General features: G+C 38.3%; 1 protein-coding gene across 7 annotated transcripts in view; it reads left to right on the forward strand.

The window, feature by feature from the left end:
* Positions 1 to 19,969, forward strand: part of SGMS2 (sphingomyelin synthase 2) — a 44,443-nt gene that overhangs the window by 13,263 nt on the left and 11,211 nt on the right. For all 7 annotated transcript variants that reach the window (XM_075032587.1, XM_075032595.1, XM_075032579.1 and 4 more), the window contains 4 exons: positions 13,405 to 14,062; positions 14,803 to 14,920; positions 16,661 to 16,814; positions 19,097 to 19,263. In XM_075032587.1, coding sequence (XP_074888688.1) covers positions 13,608 to 14,062; positions 14,803 to 14,920; positions 16,661 to 16,814; positions 19,097 to 19,263 — 894 coding nt within the window. In that variant the 5' untranslated portion in view covers positions 13,405 to 13,607. The remainder of the gene's footprint in view (positions 1 to 13,404; positions 14,063 to 14,802; positions 14,921 to 16,660; positions 16,815 to 19,096; positions 19,264 to 19,969) is intronic.

Here is a 19,969-nt window from a genome sequence, read left to right on the forward strand (position 1 = left end):
TCGGTGTTGGTTTTTTGTTTGGTTTTTTTTTAATTGCCTGCTGTGAAGTCCCCACTCTAGCTCAAATGTTGAGGGTTAGTGGAAACTTGAGTTCAAGCTGGAAAGTGTCTTAATATGTGTGTATGAGTATTCAGTGTTCTGGTGTCTGACCATGCTTAAGAAATTTTACTGTGAATTCTGACCCTGGATGTTTCAGGTGACTGCTCTGACTGATTCCTTGCAGAATAAGAGACCACAGCTTGTGCCATTGTGGTCCTTGCGCTGTTGCCCCGTAGAAGCAGAGTTGAATAGGTCTCAATTCTGCCCAAATCTGTTTCATAAATCTTACTGTCAGACATGAGGAAACTTTGGGAAGCTGAGAACTTTCTCTGAATAGTCCCTTTTAGACTAGGATAGTTAATTACTCTGTTGGAATTGAACTATTTCAGAGTTGAAGATGATACAACTTTCTTTGAGTGTGGGCTTTAGGATAGCTATCCTAGGAATGTAGTGAGAAACGCTTTTGGCTTTGGAAGATGTTTTTGTTCAAAAGATGCGACACTCCTTTTCTGCTTGTGATCCACACATCTGAGTTTTCAATATTTAAGGCAGCTCACAATGTGTATTATCTTAAATAAAAGGAAATCAGATTTATTCAGAGGCTGGATGTGATTTTTCAGGCTGACTTGTTTACCAGTCTTTGCTTGAATACTAACACTACTACATAGAAAACCTGTTTCCTGTGTGTTCTTTGTCTTGAGTGAGGTACTGAATGATGGGAACTCATCTGGGAAGTTTTAGGAAGGGATAATATATCTCCTGTAGGGCATAGGTCCTGCTTTCTGAAGGACTTAAACTACAAAATTCTAACTCAGTTTGTATCTTTTGCCAGAGCAGCATTTAGCATCCCTTGTGGTGTAAAGACTGTTTTTAGACAGTTTCTTCAAACTTTTTTCATATGTGCATACTATTAAAAGAGCTTCTGGTTATTTAAAAAAAAATAACAGAAAAAGACTCTTAGACTTCTTAAAAGTCAAAGCGTTAGGAAGGGGAGAAAAATAGATTGGCTCTGGGACTTTAGATAAATTCCTTCCATTCTTTTTTAAAACAACAAAACCCACCCTACACATGGGTAACTTGTGATCCACTATCTTTGTTTATACAGAAATACAACAGAGATAACTGGGCTTCATGCAGTTAAATAAAATTAACATTGACCTGTAATATGAGTTAAAATTGCATGGCCTAGACTGTTTGCATGAACGATCTCTAATTATTACTGCTGTGCTGAAGGGAGTGGAGCAGCTTAACACAGGGTGGAATTTGCAGGTATCCTAGTGTCCTGGTTTCTGCTGGGATAGAGTTCATTTTCTTTCTAGTAGCTGGTATAGAGTTTGGGATTTAGTATGAGAAGAATGTTGATAACACACTAATGTTTTCAGTTGTTGCTAAGTAATGTTTAGACTAAGTCAAGGGTTTTTCAGCTTCTCATGCCCAGCCAGCAAGAAGGCTGGAGGGGCACAAGAAGTTGGCACAGGACACAACCAGGACAGCTGACCCAAACTGGCCAACGGGATATTCCATACCATGGGACGTCATGTCCAGTATATAAACTGGAGGGGAGTTGGCCCAGGGAGGGGGGGTGGGGTGGACCACTGCTCTGGAACTAACTGGGCATCGGTCAGTGACTGGTGAGCAGTTGCATTGTGCACCACTTGTTTTGTATATTCCAGTTCTTCTATTAATGTTATTGTAATTTTATTATTGTTAATGTTATTATTTTCTTCCTTTCTGCCCTATTAAACTGTCTTTATCTCAACCCACAAGTTTTACTTTTTCTTTCCCAATTCTCTCCCCCATCCCACTGGGTGTGGGGGGGACTGAGCAAGCTGCTGCATGGTGCTTAGTTTCTGGCTGGGGTTAAACCACGACACCCAGGTTCACTTCTGTTTCCAGCTAAATAAAAAGCCTTTATGGGTGGCAGCTTGTATGGCAAGTCCTGAACCAGCCCCATCTTTGTATCTTGTCTTAATAAAGCAGTTTTAAGAGATTGCATGAGGTGGGATTAGTGTAGAAGGTTTCAGGGCATCTTCTTGGGCTGCCCCAGCTGTCATTAACATCTTGGTATGACTCAGATTTTTGGGTTGTAGCCTAACGTACATGGGTCTTTTGTTTTCTTCCTAATTGGTTTGCATTAGTCTAGAGGGCTTTTGTCTCTCTCCTTTGCAGTCCTGTAATTGCTACTGTGGAGGTGTTTCTTACTACACAAAGTCTGTCATGCAAGGCATGGTATTAACATGTTTAATACTGTTCTTGTCATGTTGTGTGAAGTGTTATCTTCTGTGTTTCAGTTATGCAGCTCTGAGACTATGAAGTTACTATGCTTTAAAGCAGTGACTGTCAATGAAATTGAATTTGCATGGCTGACCTTCTAGATTAAGTGCCTATGAGACTTCCCTTCACACCCTTTGCTGTCTCTAGAATAGATGTGAGTTCTTAGGGTAGTATTGGTGCCACTGATGTTTGGATGCACTGTCCTACTCCTGGCAGATGATACTCTCCCTGAGGAGAGTAGTTAAGAGCAGAGGTGTGTGCAGTCGCTCTGCCTGTGAAATGGCCATGCAGCAACAGTTCCTGGAACAGCTGATTTTAGCAGAGACTAGATTCTGTAAGCCCCTGTGCTGGCCTGTGTTTAGCTAGGTAGGTACCTTAACAAGTGGCCTGGATTGCTGTAGTGCTATGTTGATGAAAGCTCTTGAAATCCAAGCCCCTATAGTGTCTAGCTTTCAAGTTCTGCTCTAGAAAATAATTCTCCTGGATTATGTCAATATGCCCTGAAGTCAGAAGGTCACTTCTGAAGTCAGTATGTGAACTGTCCTTGCTGATATATGCAAATCTCTTTTGGCATAATTGGTATTTTTGAGGAAGATTTATGCAGGAGCACAGTAGAAATAGCAATATGTAATGAGATGTCCTTCTTTATGAGAAGACACCAGTTGGTAGACCAGAATAATTGTTTTTACTGTGCCCTAATTTTGCTGAGTTCTGCATTCTTTTCTTTTAAAACTGATTACGCTATTTCCAGTTGAACACTTAGTTCTTTCCTTAGACTAATGTAACTGATCACGTGGAATTGGTTGATTCACCACTTATTTACTGTACACCATGGTTACTTAGTACACATTCACAACATCACTGGTCTTGGTGAGTCTAAGACTGACTTTATTCTCTTAAATAGTTTTGTCAGCTGCAGTTCTGGCTGCTGTTTTGGGGGAACAGTTTATAGAATCTGTTTGTCAGCTTGTAGTTACAGTCTTTCTACATTTCAGCTAGTCTATGTGACACCTCTTTATGTCCTCCCTTTCGTCTCCCAAATCAGTGTATATGTCTGGTTGGACATGGGATAAGAATACTTTAAAATGCTCTTTGAATAATTTTTATAAAATGCTTTCTATTAGAAAGAAGTTTGAGAGCTCTAGGACCTCATGTGAAAAAGCGACCAAGAACTGTGAAGTATATTTGGAAATAACTTTTTCCAAATGTCCTTTCTGAAACATCTTGTTTGATCACACATTCTTTTTTGCCTGTCACCCCCTGCCCCTGCCCCCTGCCGCACTGAAATTTCTTGTGGATGGTAAGACAAATGTCAAAACTGACTTGGGTTCCAGCTTGTGTTTTTTACTGTGGAATTAGTATCTTGACTCAAAATTTAAAGTGATAGTAGTGTTACTGTTCAAGTCTTTAAACAAATAAATGGAAAATAGTATTCAGCTGCAGCACACTGTAACTGATACAAATGCCACTTAGCAGACAGTTTGATAGGCCAGCTTGTATTTCCATCTCACATTCATGCTTGATTGGTTTGAGTGATTGTTTACTTTCCTCTACTTCTAAAGATAACAGGTTCAATGATGACTAGAAGCTTCCCTTGAGCATAAGAGGTAGCTTACAGAGTGGAAGTGGCTACCTGAGGTACGTGGTACAGTGTATTATAAAAGCATTCTATGTAGATTCAGAGTAACCTCAGTACTTTCACACCAGATTTTACCAATTGGTATGGTAAGATCAGTAGAATTCAGTGATTAGATTATTAATTTCATTTGTACCTTTGTAGTCATGCTGTGTGTGCATGGACAAGATGTAGATGTTACAAAGCAGTTCTCTAATGCTACAATGAGAGAATCTAATGATGGCTTTTCTAGGAGCAATGCTGAAGATGGTACTTGGCTGTTTTCTTGTAGGAATAGTTTTAATCTTGCAGTTCTAGTAAATGGGAATTTGGGACGAATGTCACTAACTTTGTTCTTTAAATCTTTTTTGACTGACTTGGTTCTCTAAATTCTTTTTAAAAGCTTCAAAAAAGCAATAAACTTCTCAGACTACTAGGTGAGAAGGGGAAGGAAAATAAATGAAAGGGTTGTTGTGAACGGTAAAAGCCTCTATTATGAGCTTTGAGAGGCTTGGAATAAAAAGATTTTGTTATTGTGGTGATGTTCAATGCAGGGTTGTTAAAAGTTAGAGGATAGAAAGTATTTCTTACCAAAGGCTGCAGTTTAGCAGGGAATAATGAAGGGAGGTTTGAATCATTTTGGAGATGTTTAGTCAGGTACTGAGGTAAATAGTAGCTCTGTGAGGGGCAGTAAAAACACATGAACAGTATTCTTGGCACATCAGTATTCTGACCTGTAGAGTGAGGCTCAAATGGAGATAGCAAAGTGTCTGGGAAAGGTTTTACAGAAAGAACTTGGGTGATATTTGTAATTATTTTTGCCTGCCGTTCCACTGTTACCATCTTCTTGAAACTTTATTTAACAATGATACCCAGTGTTGTGGGGAGATAATGCGCCAGGCAGAAGAGATAATTCTAAGGAAATGTGTGTTCTGTTTGTCAATCTGGCAGAAACAAAAATGAAGAAGGAGGTGTTGAAGTGCATAGTACTTAAGTGTTTAGAATGTAAAGCTAAACTGTGACTTCTTCCCTGACTAATTAAATAATATAAAAAGCAAATGTGTTTTTCTTGTCAGCATAATGTGGAAAGTATTTTTTTTCTATTAATAGAAAATCTTGAGCTAATGGAACACTTGAACAGTTTAAGGAAGACCATGGGACTGCATTGGAAGCTTAGATTGTGATGACTTTTTAAACAGTTTTAACTGTGTAGTGCTTAAACTTGATGGGTAGAATTTCAGTGAAACCCAGTTATGTATAGGAAACTTTATATAACTTTGGTCATTGCAAACTGGAAGCTCACATAATGTATTAGGAAAGGATTCTGTGCTGTTGCTTTAATCCCCTATATAAACATCTGTGTGGGTTGATCATGGTATTCACTGAAATTGCTCTGTAGTCTTAACTTCTTGGTGTTAGAATTAAACTTACCTGGTTTTACTTCTGAAAGTGTAGTATGCAAAGCTGCAAAAAAAAAGTTGAGAGGGGAAGCAAACATTCAGTGTGCGAGCTGGACGTAGATCTGGGTGTCTGAGCCTGTGAACAAATGGCTTGAAAAAGAGGTCTTGAGTATTCCCATCTCTGTTTTACTGTGGGTGTTGGTTGTGATGTGAGATCCTTATGCTGTTGCTTCTTGGTGGTAGGTGAGGTTAGGAAGTGGCAGTTGTGGCAAGAAGGTAGAGGGGAAGACCAAAATAGGGGAGCAGATCATGTTTCATGATCAGTTTCAGCCAATCTGTGTTTACAGTCAATGATAGAGTATGTCTTGTGCCTGTATCATTCCTCTTAACTAATATTCTTGAAGCTTTTCAGGCAGCTATATAGGAGTTAAGCAAGCTGAAAACTATCTAGGAGTTTTTAGTGGGGAGGGAGAAGGTATTAGTGACTCCTGATTTGTTTGGCGGCGTGTAGTGTGCTAGATTTTTAATGTTGGCACAGAGGGCAAGACTTTGATCAGAATACATACACAGGTTACCTGAAGATAAGGGGTGGGGAAGGAGATACTAGTGTTTCTGAAAAGGGATATTTTCATTGCTTGAGCCTCTGAACACAGCAAGTGTTGCTCCTATGTAGAGATCTGTAATTTGTAATGTGCCAATCAAACTCAGGGATATGTGAAACTAGCTTATAGCATGATACTAATCAGTTTTAAATATGCCCTGTCCTTAGAATTAATGTGGTGTCTTTCTGCTGTCACTAGATGAGGATTACAGTCAATGGTTGTCTCTTTAATGTCATATGCCTTGCAAGGACCAATGTCTGTATTTGACTTCTGTTAAATGTGAGTTATGAGGTATGAGCCTCTGTGTATCTTTCAGTGCTAAAATAGCTTTTGTCTGGTTTGTACAACTTGTGCATGTATTCCTGTACAACATTAGCAGGTAAAAAGTAAAATATTCTGCAGACTTAAGCAGTTATTGTCCTCTCACTTTAAACTTTTAGGAAGAGGGTTCCTACTGCTGCAGGAAATACTTGAGAATGTTCTCGTAAATGTGACCTCTTATTTTGGAGTTTGGAGTTGGCACTTCTGCTTTTTGGGAGTAGCACACGGGGCGGGGGGGGGGGGGGTATGGGGGTGGTGTAGGAGTTTGACAGGCATTATCTTCTTGATAATTGTCCAAGTATTTTTAGGGTGTATCACTGATAAATTTACTCTAAGTATGTGACTTCCTCTTCTAGCTGCCTGATGACTGATAAGCTGTAGCATAGTCACTTTAAAGCACACATTAGTCACTGTGATTCCTCACCGCCCTGTACAGAAAGTGGTGACTAATCTCTGGGTCTGACTTTCCATTAGGAAGCACAACCTTTATCCTCGGTAATTAGGTGGAGGATTTCACATAAGTCTGAAACATTCCTGCCTTCTGTGCTGGGCCCCCCACCCCACAGCCAGTAATCTGCAACTTTTGTGTGAGCTAGAAAGGATGTGGGGCATCAGATGGGCTCTTAACAAATCTTTAAACCTTGCTGTCTCTTTGAGGAGAATCTCGCTTTCGATAGGGGTTCTTCAAGAGTGTCTGCAAAGCTATAGCAGAATGAGAGCAAGTAGCAGTGAGAAGCCTGAGATGCTCAGACGGCAAACTACATAAAAGCCTGATGATCCAGAGGTTTCTTTTGCACTCTTTCGGAATTATTTTGCCTGACAAGACTGAGGCAGTACAGTGACTTCCACTCCTTTTATAAAGAGTTTATAATAGTAATTTTAATAAATAGAAAAGAGGATGTAAGCCCAACATTTCTTTGCAATGTTAGAAAACAGGCACCTTTTTTGCCTTTGATTAAAAGCAGGTGATTCGGAGCTTAAGTATCAATTCAGGTTAGCAGACTTTTCTGTCCAGATCTGAAATATGGAAACAGGCTCATTTTGGAGAGGATGGATTAAGTGGGAAGACTTATTCTTAATCTCATTTTTATAGAGTGAAGAAGTTGAGGGAATCTTTAGCCTGTTGGAAGAAAGGTCAGTATTTCTTTCAGCTCTGTTGAAAAGGGATTTAGCAACATGCTTTGGCAGTGAAGGCAGCCAACGCTGTCCTGAGCTGTATTTAATAGGAGTATAGCCAGTATTTATAGGGAAGTGATTATTCCTTTCTGCTCAGTATTTCTTAGCTGTATCTAGAATACTATGTCTTGTTTTGGGTCTTTGATCCAGGAAAAACATAAACTGGAAGTAAGCCCAGTGGAGGGACCATCAGGGTGGTCAGGAGGCTGGAGCACAGGCCCTGTGAGGGGAGGCTGGGGGAGCTGGGTTGTTTCAGCCTGAAGAAAAGGTTCAGGAGGACCTAACAGCAACCCCTTCATACCTACAAGGAGGTCATCAGGAACATCGGGGCCAGGCTCTTCACAGTTGGAAGGATGAGACACAAGGGGCATAATTTGTAATAAGAAGTAGATAAAAAAAATAGATAAAAAAGAAACAAAAAACCCACAACAAACCTTTCACTGTGAGAAACAACCATGCAGTGGAACAGGCTGCCGGGAGAGGTTGTGCATCTTTGGAGGTGTTAAAGGTACAGCTGGATAAAGCACTGAGGAACCTAATCTGATGTCATAACTGATCCTGGCCAGAGACCTCCTGAGGTTTCTTCTCATCTGAACTATTCCGTCAGTGCTTCTGATTCTACAGATACGACTGGCCATTCTCAAAACCCTTGTTCTAGAAAAGACTGTTAACCTGTAAATAAAAATGTGTTTATGCGATATACATGTGGATTATTGCCAGAATGTGTTACTCTAGCCCTGAAGGTAACAAATAATTGCCATTTAACAGATATTGTGACCTTAGTTCTTAAAAGATAAGGGTAAATAACTGGGAGGAAAATCTAAGCCTGTCATGGTGTCAGGATACGAAGCACCTTTAAAGGGCATCAAACTCTTAGTTGCCAGACATGATCCTTTGGAGTTGAAGAGGTTGAAGATGCCTTTACCTGATTAAGGCAAACCTACTCAGCAGTGTTCAGCATGATAAAAGAGCTCAAAGATACTTTTTTTTTTCCTTGCTTAGGTAGTCCTGGTGAGTGCTCTTAACAACAAATTTGCATATATTTTATTTCTAATGTACATATTTACACATATGTGGGAATGAATATTTTTTTGTGCTTTTTGGGACATACTGTTTCAGAAACCTGGCACTGCTGTGGAACACACTGAATACTAAATGCCAGGAAAATGGAAACTAATATCCTTCTTACTATTAAGAGGTGTAAAGAAACAGATTTCCACAGAACTGGTAAAACTTGGATTGTACAAATAAATAACTAGTAACCTTGAAACTTTTCCCCTCTATCTGGGTAAGTGTAGGGGTTTAGGCCTTAAAAGACAGCTTCTGTTGGTACATTAGTAATCCTAAATGAGAGAATTGCAAAATCCCTCTTGAGAGGTAGAGGGAATATCTGCTCTATTTCTACTACTGAAAAGAATTCTATACAGGATGAGTAGTTAATGCTTTTAATAAAGATTGAAATTTATTGCAATTGACAATATGATGATAGTCTCAATTCTGAGAACATTTGAATGAATGGTACTTCTGTAATACAGCTTTATCTTACTTGCACTTCTTTAGCATCACATGAGCAAGAAATGTGTTGGCAGCCTATTAGAGAATGTAGATAAACTTGTAACTTTTAGATAAACTGCAGTTCACTTTGTGCATGCATTTGTATATTGTAAGCATAAACATTGTACAGCTGAAAGATGAACACAGCTCTGAAAATATTTTTACTGTAGGCAAATAGAAATGATAAGCAAACCTATTAAACTCAGTCCTGTTTCTGCATACCTAAATGTACTTTCATCAGATCTGGTTTAGCAGTTGGGTTTTGTGTTTTTGGGGGTTGTTTTTTTGTTGGTTTTTTTTCCCCAGTGGTCTACATGCTGTGATGCATACATATAGCATGGAAGAAAGAATACTATAAAAACAAACTGAGACCTGGAATGCTTTTAAAAATAAAAAAATAAAAACTCCCCAAAGCCAGTTTTTATTCATTACTGTCAAGGTAGTAGAGGCTACCCAGCTTCCTTTCCAGTTCTGGTCCCATAATCCTAAAAATTTGACTGAAGAAAATACAAACGAGCTAACAGTTGTTTCCTGCTAATTGTGATATAGATAACAATATGATACTATAACTTTCTCTCATGTTATCTCCAGTTGTGCAGTTTTTTTCTGCAGTACTTTATTTATAGACCCTTTTTCTGCAGCTACCAAATACAAGAGTATATTACAGCTGTATCAAATGTTTGAGCCAACCTTAACAAAAGTGAATGAGATTTAAAAATACTACTGCCTAGAAATCTTTTCTACTTTGTATACGAGTATGTAGCTTTCCTTAATGTCAGAGTAGATCAGTCTTACTGTTTTGGACACTCCTGTTCCAATAGTATTGTTCATATTTGGAACAGCAGGTTGAGAACTACTTGTTTGGAAGGCCTGTGCAAATTGTGACTGTTCAGTCCTTGATAAATTAGAGAAGTTAAAATATTTTGAGCAATGTTACAGAAATTCTACATACTGAATGAGAAACACCAATTGTGAGCTGACTTTATATGAAAATGACCTTTATGTGAAAATCGGATGATGAACAAGTGAAAGAAAACTGCTTGTTGTTCTTAAGTTCTAGCATAAAGAGCCAAATGTAGATGTGCTTTCTTCCACTTATCTCAGAGCTATACCCCCAGTCACCTGGGTTTTTTAAATGGCAGTCAAATGGGGATGCAGAAGACGAAAGGAGCTATTTGCATGGGAGCAAGTAGAAGCTCAGAGTGGTTCCAAAAAGAAAACCTGTTCCTATAACCTGGGTGTATCCCTTACAGGAAACTTATTTATGCTTTTGGGTTACTTGGCCAATCTTGCATGAGTCTTTGAGACTTCCCCAGTGGCTGTTCCATAGCTTAGAGCAATTGGGTTTGATTTTCAGACACTAGATGTTGGCAAAATGGCCAGGTCTGAGCATTGCTGCCTGGTTACTGAAGACGTCTAAGGCCTATGACTAGACTAGGCAGTTTATGGGCATCTCCTGTTCTTCATATGGGGGCATTCCAGGTTCAACAAAAGAACCAATAGGATATTTTACATAAATTAACATAAGGACAACATGGAAGCTTAAAGGAGCACACCCCTCATGGGGACTTGAATGGATATGTGAATTGGGGACAGGAAGTTGGCAGAAAAACATATGTACTCCCTATAGGGAGTTTCTTTTACAGCCTGTAGCAGAGGATGATAGGCTGTTTGGTGCTCTGCATCTGTCACTTCTCTGGCCAGTCAGATGGGCAGCAAGGGACTGGAAGCTTCAAGCAGAGTGGTTTTGTCTTTTTCATCAGTAGAGTGTCTGCTTTCATTTGGAATATGGGAGAAACAGCTTGAAATGGTACTATAAAGGAAAGCCTTTATATTTTTACAGATCACTGATCAGATGATATATAGCACCTTGAACTATCAATGTAAACAAAGGCTTGACCACAGTATGCACTCTGCTTGAAATAATCTTGATGAGCCATCAGAAATGGTAGATCAATATGCCTTACAACCCATTTAAAAGTACCAGGAAGGAACACAACTTTTTCCTGCAAGCTATAGGTATAATTGCTATGCTTACTAAGTTAATGTAAAAACCTGAATGCCGCTCTACTTTTAGGTTAAGTTATTGTTCATCTGTACTTCAGATGCTCTTTGATCTTTAGAGCTTCCTTGGATGTCATTAAATATCTGAAAATAAAATCTTCCTTTTGCTTACGTTACTACTGGTGGGGAAGAGAAGGAAATAACTAAGGCTACTACTTATTGTGATGCTCTCTGTTTTTCAGTAAATGCATAGTTCTAAAAATGTTTCGCCTGCACAGGATATGAAATGTATCAAGTTTTGCTGATCTCTACATAGGTGACTGCTACCTATACCATCGTGTTGAGAAGAAGGGCCTTGACTTAGGTGAATGCTAGGTAGACTTATGTTCCAAAAATTAAGCAATTAGGTTCAGATTTTTTCTATACAGTCACTTAAGCATTCTGTTTTATGCTTATCTTTAGTAGATAGACGGAATAGAAGAATGCGTGTGTGTGAAGAAAAGGACTTGTGAAAGTTGAAATGCTGTTCTACTACAGTTTTAAGTACAGCTGTTTGTTTAAGAGCAGTTGCTCTAAAAGAATATTCTTAGTTGTAGGAAGCATCAGGGAGGTCGTTGCCTGGCTGCTGGCTTAAACATCCTCTTTTCTTTTGGAAGCAGAGTTTACAGTATGGTTAGTAAGAGGAAGAAAAATCATCTGAAATCACCACTTATTTTCTTGGGTGTCGCTTTTTTGGGGGGGTGGAGAGTTGTTTTTTGGGTGTTTGTGTATTTTAGCCTTCATACACTTGTTGATTAGGGATTTAGAAAAGGTCAACCAATGACAGTGGATTTCAGAAACACTCCAGAGAGGTTAATTTAGAAATGCTTCTTGATTATTTCAGTATTATTTGTATGAATCTCACATATTTGGGATCTGAACCTTTACCCCTTCTCTCCTTCAGCAGTTAGAGCAGCAGCTAGGAAATCAGTGGGATTTACATGCTGACCAAATGTCTTCACTGTTTGAGGGGATGAGGGGGAATGGACCAAAACACAAACACCTGGCTTTCCAGGCTGTTTTGATTTTACATTGTCCCTGCTATCAAGAGATCAGTTACTAGACAGATTTTTCCTAACCAGATAGTTTTCTTTTAAGCCAAGTTCTGTGGTGTACCATTAGGGAGACTGGCAGGTCTAGCTGCCATCATGACTTAATTGTACATGCAGCATGGCAAACCGTGGCAGCCTGTATTGGCATGCAGAGACCTGAGGTAGTGTTAGGGTTGAACTTCTCTTAGAGGAACAATTAAAAAAAGAATTATGCTTTGCTGGTAGATAGTGAACACTTTGTATATGATAATACTACTTTTGCCATAGGAGGTGAGCAGAGTAATAAAAATAGGTACACTGCAGCTACGATAAGTAAGTGGTTTCAAAGAACGTTAAAGGTGGGGGTGCAGAAATGGCCTTTGTTTTCAGCTAGAGCAATGTCAGCTCTGTAAGGTGAACTGCATTCTTTTTCTCTTTGTAGAAAATGTTATAAAATACATGCACTTATCTGATTTTTTTTATCTAATGAGATTTTACTGAATTGACCAATGCAGCCTGAAATAAATTGTGTGCGATAATGAGTCTTGCTATTTGTTCCTGTTTAAAAACAAACAAACAAAACCAATTTAGGCATGTTTTTAAAAAACTAAAAGACAAACAGATCCATTTGTAGTCTGTTCTGCATATAGGTTACCATAAGTAAGAATCTAATCCAGAGGTATATGTATCAGTTCTCTGAAGTTTCAGACATTTTTTAGTGGGTACTACAGTAGCTATGTAGACACTTTTTTTTTACTTTTTTGGTTGAAATATTTGTTTAGATCCAAGAAAATTTAATGGAACTAACCATTGAGTACATTTCTGAGATGAATCTAAATTACTTTATACTTACAAAACCAAATCCTGTGGTGCCTTTCTGTTTTCTGTCCCATCACCTGGACTAACAAGATTGCCTGATCTATATGGACAAACCATGTTAATATCTATAGCAACCCTAGGGTCAAAAAGGAGATATTTTGTATGGAATGCTTCTAAGCAATAAAATTCAATATTGCTGCAAACATAGATTAGTCTTATGACAACTGTGCTGTCATGATCATTAAAGTCCATGGATCTTGTCCTTTAAAAAAACCAACCAAACAAAAAAAGCACCAAACAACAAAAAGCCTAAGTTGGTACTAGTTCGTAAACTGATCAGAGATTTATCAAGTTGCTCAGTAGGAACTAGCTTGAATTATTTCACAGTAACCACCGGTCTCTAGTTTGCTTTTTGACTGTATACGCAAGTAGACTTGGATGGAACTTAGAATAAGCTTTTTTAAGATATTTGTTCAGTGTCACATTACTAGTTCTGAAGGTCCTCAGTATCTGTTTTGGTTTTTTTGCAGATGATACAGCTCTGGAAGAAAGATTTGTCTTCACAATTTGCTTTACAGTATCTGAATAGCGAAAGCACAATGGACACTTTTTAGAGTTTTACAGAAATCAAAAATCATCTAGGAACAAGAACATTGGACTTCAAGGAATAACAGACTTTAGAGAGCCCAGAAATTGGTCACTGATAAACCTGATTTGGCCATACAGCTTGGGAATGAATACCATTGAGACAGCAAAGCTTGAAGAGCATATGGAGGGTCAAAACAATGACACTTCTAATGGCTACTCACGACCTACTCTCTCAGTCAGTGAAGAGAACAAAAATGGCACTAGCAAACCAAAGGGCTTGTCTAATGGCTTGCGAAAAACAACAAAGAAATATCCTGATTACATCCAGATTGCTATGCCTGCTGAGTCTAGGAACAAATTTCCTCTGGAATGGTGGAAAACAGGCATTGCCTTTGTCTATGCTCTCTTCAACTTGATTCTAACAACTGTCATGATCACTGTGGTCCATGAGAGAGTACCTCCAAAGGAGCTAAGCCCTCCCTTGCCTGACAAATTTTTTGATTACATTGATCGTGTGAAATGGGCTTTTTCTGTATCAGAAATAAATGGAATGATACTAGTTGGATTATGGATATTTCAGTGGTTGTTTCTTAGATACAAGTAAGTAGCTAAATTTTTTTCCTCTGCTGTATGTTTTCAGAACGTTGGTTTCCCTTGTTCATTTTGGGTAGAAGAAATCTTACGGCAGAATCTGTAGCAATATTGTAGAATAGGGCGGGCAGGAAAATGGCGAAGGGATGACTTCTTTAGAATGTGTTCCAGTATCCTTGTTGGATACGGAGACAGGTTTCTCCTGATTATTGAATAATCTGAATTTGACACCTATGTTGTACTAGTCAAATTTATTCTGGGATTGGGTTTTTCAAGCCCATGGCAATGTTTAAACGGGAAATCACAGTGATGTAAAAAATCTCATCCAGATTTGAGGAGGAACCAACTGTCTTCTACAGCTAGACTAGAAGCTTTTTCCTTTGTCTTCATGTGCTTATACTAGGATATGGTTATAATATGGGACCGAAAAGAGAAGGTCACTGAGTCAAGGAAAACTATGCCTGACTGCACACCTGAGTTAGACAGAGGCCATGTTAAATAGGTTAGATAGCTTTGGTGGGAGCTTTGTGGTAGTTCTATACTATTATGAGCTAGCAAGACTAAAACCTGAAGAAAGACTTTTTGGTATTTGATTTAGAGAAGTGTGTGGTGGGGAGCAGTGGGTGGACCTGCTCTTTAATTCTAGGGATTTAGCTGTTTAATAAAGGTAGAGCTCCATAACTGTTATATGTATGTCCTGCATGTGAACTTTGTACTCAATCTTTTTTCCCCCCTTCCCTTACTTTCAGATCAATAGTGGGACGCAGGTTCTTTTTTATAATAGGAACTTTGTATCTGTACCGCTGTATTACTATGTACGTTACCACCTTACCTGTGCCTGGAATGCATTTTCAGTGTGCGCCGAAGGTAAGAGCCTTTGCTCCCTAATTCTTGCCTTGGTATCTGCCTGAGTCCTTATGACTTATTAGAGCAAATAGAAGATAATGTTCCAGGTGTTATTACATAACACAAATTACTTTCAATTGATGTCTTCAGAAACATAGATGGTGATAAACCAAAAGTTGTGGGATACAAAAAGAGCCTCAAACTGTTGCTGCGGTTAAGATGCTTTAAAGGAGAGTGCCTATGTTGAAATAGTGCTGCTACCAAATTAGTAAACTTGCTTCTGAGGCTCAAGCTAATCACTCTGAATACTGTAGCAATACTTTTTTCTTACATGGTGGGATACCTATGGTCAATATTGTAATTCATAGGCTGATACACAAGCTTGTGTTGCAGTACCCTTTTAAAAACCCACAATGTTATTATATGCTTTGTCCTGTTTCTCACACTATTTTGTCAAGAGCTGCCTATCCCTCCTTCCAACCTGCAAAATGTATGTAAAGTGACTAAAACAAGTTCAGCTATTTAAATGAGCTGATACATATAGAAACATGTACATGCTAATATTTCTACAAGAACATTGAAAAAAAATTGTGTTGGTGTAGTTAAGTGGTGACACAAAGGACTTCTGTTATTGCTGTTTTACTGATAAAAAGTTGTAGACATGTAATTGTCTTGGAACAAACAGTATCGTGTTGGCTGCACTGAAAGAACAGTGCACTTGAGAGAGTAAGAAACAGTTTGGCTATACAGGTGGAAGATAAGCATTTTGAAACCTAAAAATTCTGCCAGTTTGCTTAGGGGATAAATTTGTCACTTGGGTAGGATCTCATCAGTTCTGAGTTACAGCATCATGTCTGTTCAGTCTTATTATTTCACATTCACAATTTAGGAATATAGTGGATGAACTACTTTTCTTATGAATCAGTATCTATTTGACAAAGCTTTATTTACATAACACTATTGTAAAGACTCAGCTGTTTTGTTCTACTAGCTTGGGGAATGACTTTGTGTAGTAGGCTGTGTATTGAGGAGTGGGAAGAGGTAAGCAAAGGAAAACTTAAATATCTCTGCTGAAAGTCTATTTTGCTAGCATTAAACCAGGATGAGTTACTATTTTTCTGATTATGGAGAACTCAGTTATCCCTTTATCTTGTTTGGTTTTTTTCCCAGAGTTAATCTTTAAACAGCTAGGTGAAACTGAGTGTTTACCTTGTATCTATGATAAATCAAAAGCTGATCCTAATGCGTGTTTAAAAAAACCCAAATCCTCTAAATCTGAGTAAGTTCTGACTGAGTTTGTAACCAAATCTGAAATTAAGTGAGTTTGAAGATTTTTGTCCTGTAGAAACATTGCTCAGCTCTCAACAGAATGATAGAAGTGGTATGCAAGGTTGTACTGTGTTGGAACCAGTTTTCAATGGGTTTTATCCATTCTGTCAATGGCTATCATGAGATACCTGACCTTACCAATTTTTAATGTTTACCTTTCCGGTATATTCTGCATCTCATTCTCATACAATATGTATTTTAAATAGCCTGAGAAAGCATAAACAGAATGCTAGTGTTATCAAGCTGATCTTTAGAACCTGTCAACTTTGATATGCATGCTTATTTGTTTAAGAATATGTGAAAGAAAGTGAAGGTAACGTGTCCTTTTCTCCCTGTCTCCCTGACTCCACATAGGTTTGGGCAAGAAGTTTACTCAAGTCACTTATGGTGTGTCTTAAAATTTTTTTTGTACCTCTTTTTCTGGTGTTCTAGTTGAATGGAGATTCTCAGGCAAAGGTTCAGAGGATCCTGCGACTGATTTCTGGTGGTGGTCTATCCATAACTGGATCACACATCCTGTGCGGAGACTTTCTGTTTAGTGGTCACACTGTGGTATTAACGCTGATCTATCTGTTCATCAAAGAGTGTAAGTGATGGTATTTCAACACACTTTTGTTGAAATCTGTTGTACTGGGAAAACACGTGATAAAAGTGCATGTAAAGCTATTGCCCTCCAAAAGTTACTAGTCAGCTGTACACAGACTGTACATGTACAGGTTTGAAATACAAATCATGACTTTGAGTGAAAATGGGATGTGGGTTTAGTAGAAGTGGTGTGGGCTTTAATTAAGGGCTTAATGTGACTAGACATGTCACTTCTGTCTTTATATAATGTGTTTACTGGTTGATTGAAGCAAGCTAGCTTTTTGTTATTGATTGACAGGTTATTCAAATTTTGGGTAAAACATACTGTAGTTAATTATGCAGCTCTGTGGGTTGGCTGATATACCTTAGATTTTAAGGAATTTTTGTGGCTTGAGCACAGCACCATTGCACTCTTATACTACATCCAGAAGCAAAGTGATTTTTTTGAAGTGTGCCGTACATTAGTTACTGCAAACAACGAATAGTTGATTCATGCTCCTTGGGTGTCTTCTGCTAGAGTCTCCTACTTATGCCTCTTGGAGTTGATAAGAATTTGGCAAGCGCACAGAAGATACAGTTGGGGTTATAGTTTCCCCCTTTGCTTTACATTGCTATGGGGCATGGGGGGAGGGGGAGAAATCTATCTGTGCTGTACACACAGCATTGATTGAAGCTTTGGAGAACTGAGCACCAACTTCTAAATCTGATATATGGTAAGCAGTGCTGCTACCCTGGGAACTTGGCTGCTCATGAATGTGTAGTTGGTAGTTCCCTTTCCAGTTCACATGTTTGGAATTGGAATCTTCTCTCCTATTGTTGTGTCCCAAACTAGGCAAATACTATCTTGGGTCATGGGGATGTAATTCTCACTGAAACAAAAATAAGACTAGCCAGCATTAGTTGAATGCCTTCCTTTTATTAAAAAGTTGAGGGAAGTGTTGCAGTGCTATGTTCTGCCTTAAACAAAAAACACAATATAAAAATGCCTGTTTAATATGACAAACTTCAAATCTGCAGATGCGAGACATTCAAAGAGTGATTTAAGATGCTGATTATAGTCTGCTGATTCTTAGGCCTAGGTCTTTCTTGTAAAGTGAACATTACTGGGTTTTTTTGCTCTGCACTTCTCTTCCTTTCATCCTTTTGCTGCTTCTTCATTTATTCCCCCACACTTCAGCTTTTTTGCCCAGAATAGTTATTTACATTTTTAGCCTTGGTATGTCTGTCTTGCTTGGGGCTGTTTTCATCAACTTCTTGAGATGACTTGGCTCCTTATAATTTTTTTTTTTTAAATCGGCAGATACAGATTTTTCTGTGGTGTTTTGGGGAGAGTTGAGAGAATTTACTGTTTTGACACTTGGACCACATTTAAGTCATCCTACAGTAACTCTTTTGCACAGGCCTCTCAAACTACTACTGGGTAGGCTTGTTAAGATCAGTAGCTTTTCTGCTGGTATTGTGTGAAAGTAAAGGCTGACCATTGCCCCACAAGGCAAGGGGTGCCAAAACCTCCCACTGTGAGTGAAATGAAGCACATTAGCCTGTCAGAAGTTATGAATGGTTGTTGTGACACCCAAGGCATTTTTCAATGGGGAAAGAAGGGCAGGGGAACTTTTCCACTGAAGTGGCTTAAATGCATTTTGAAGAATAGCTTTGCTCCCATTTGTTAATCTTTAATGAAAGGGTATAAATTCACATACTGTACTTCCTGGTACAGTGTATTCTGTTTCATAGAACAGAGGTCTCATGCAAAGTAGTTAAACCCTAGGAATTAAAATAAGGGTGTCTTTTCCTGTATAATCTGTGATCTCTGGTCAGTTTGTATCAATCTAGACGTTTTACTTGAGTGTAAGTTTATTTGAGCATAGATTGTAAAAAGAGCAGAGATTCAAAGCAGTCAAGTAAAATTATCAAGTGTATGTCTTGCCTCAATTCTGTTTCTTCTCTTGCACCCTCTACCCTAGAAGTGATTTAATTAGAAAGCTAACTTAATTTGACTAGAAAATGGGTGATGGTGCTGTCTGTCTCTAACTGCAAGCTCATCTTGGGCTCATTTTACAAAGTAAGAACACCTCAGTAAGTTTGCATAATTCTTTAGTCTTGTTTTCTGTGTCAAAACAGGGTTCTTGTAGCAGTGTGGTATAAATTAGTTACATTTTAATATTTAGTACCCTTAATTAAATCACCTTTTTTTATCTTTTCCCCTTCACTTTGTGGATTGCTATAATAAAGTATATGGCTTTTTTGTGTGTTTTTTTCCCCCATCACCTCCCTATTTCACAGATTCACCACGTCATTTCTGGTGGTATCACTTAATCTGCTGGCTAATGAGTGCTGCTGGCATAATTTGTATCCTTGTTGCTCATGAACACTATACTGTAGACGTCATCATTGCTTACTATATCACCACACGGCTTTTTTGGTGGTACCACTCAATGGCTAATGAAAAGGTGAGTGGCAAATACCTTTAGAATCAATGTATAGCTTGCATTTGTTAATACTGCTGAAAGGTCAAAATTAGTTCTTAATTTTGAAATAAAAATAGAGGTTCCATACTGAAGTTTGAAAAAATTGGTAAAGGAGTTTCACTTTACTGTGGGTTAAGTAAATATTTAATGGATTAAGATGTTCTTTTTTGATCTGTGCTTGTTATGAAGTTATTTCAAAACTTGTTTTTTAAAAATTCCTGTTATTTTGGCTTAAAGACTTTTTTTAACTTCAGAAAAACTTTATTGCTGTAGTGGATGTATAGAATAGCCCTTGTTTATCTAAGTTTATGAGTAAACAGTAGTTTAGTAATAAAGTATCTGACCAACCTAAATTATCTTGACCATCCTAAAATTCTAGTGACAGTTCTGTAAATGTCACTAGAAGTACATTGTTCAAAAGGTAACTGCTGCAGTTGTTTCAAGAACACTTTCAAATAGGAGCATAGTTCTCAAGCCATTTTCATCTGGTTTTCAGCTGTTAGTCATCAATGGAAACGTGACATGCCCAAAAGGACTCACACTGAAAGACTTGAGCACTCTGTCTCCCTAAATTTTGTACAGCAACAAAGCATCCCTTTGTGTAAAAGATGCTCAGATTGTAGTATACATTTGGACTCTGATGTATATGCTATCTCAATATCCTGGTTTTTTGTAGGCTAAATGCACC

The sequence above is a fragment of the Buteo buteo genome, chromosome 1, assembly GCF_964188355.1.
Source record: "Buteo buteo chromosome 1, bButBut1.hap1.1, whole genome shotgun sequence".
NCBI classification, from domain to species: Eukaryota; Metazoa; Chordata; class Aves; order Accipitriformes; family Accipitridae; genus Buteo; species Buteo buteo.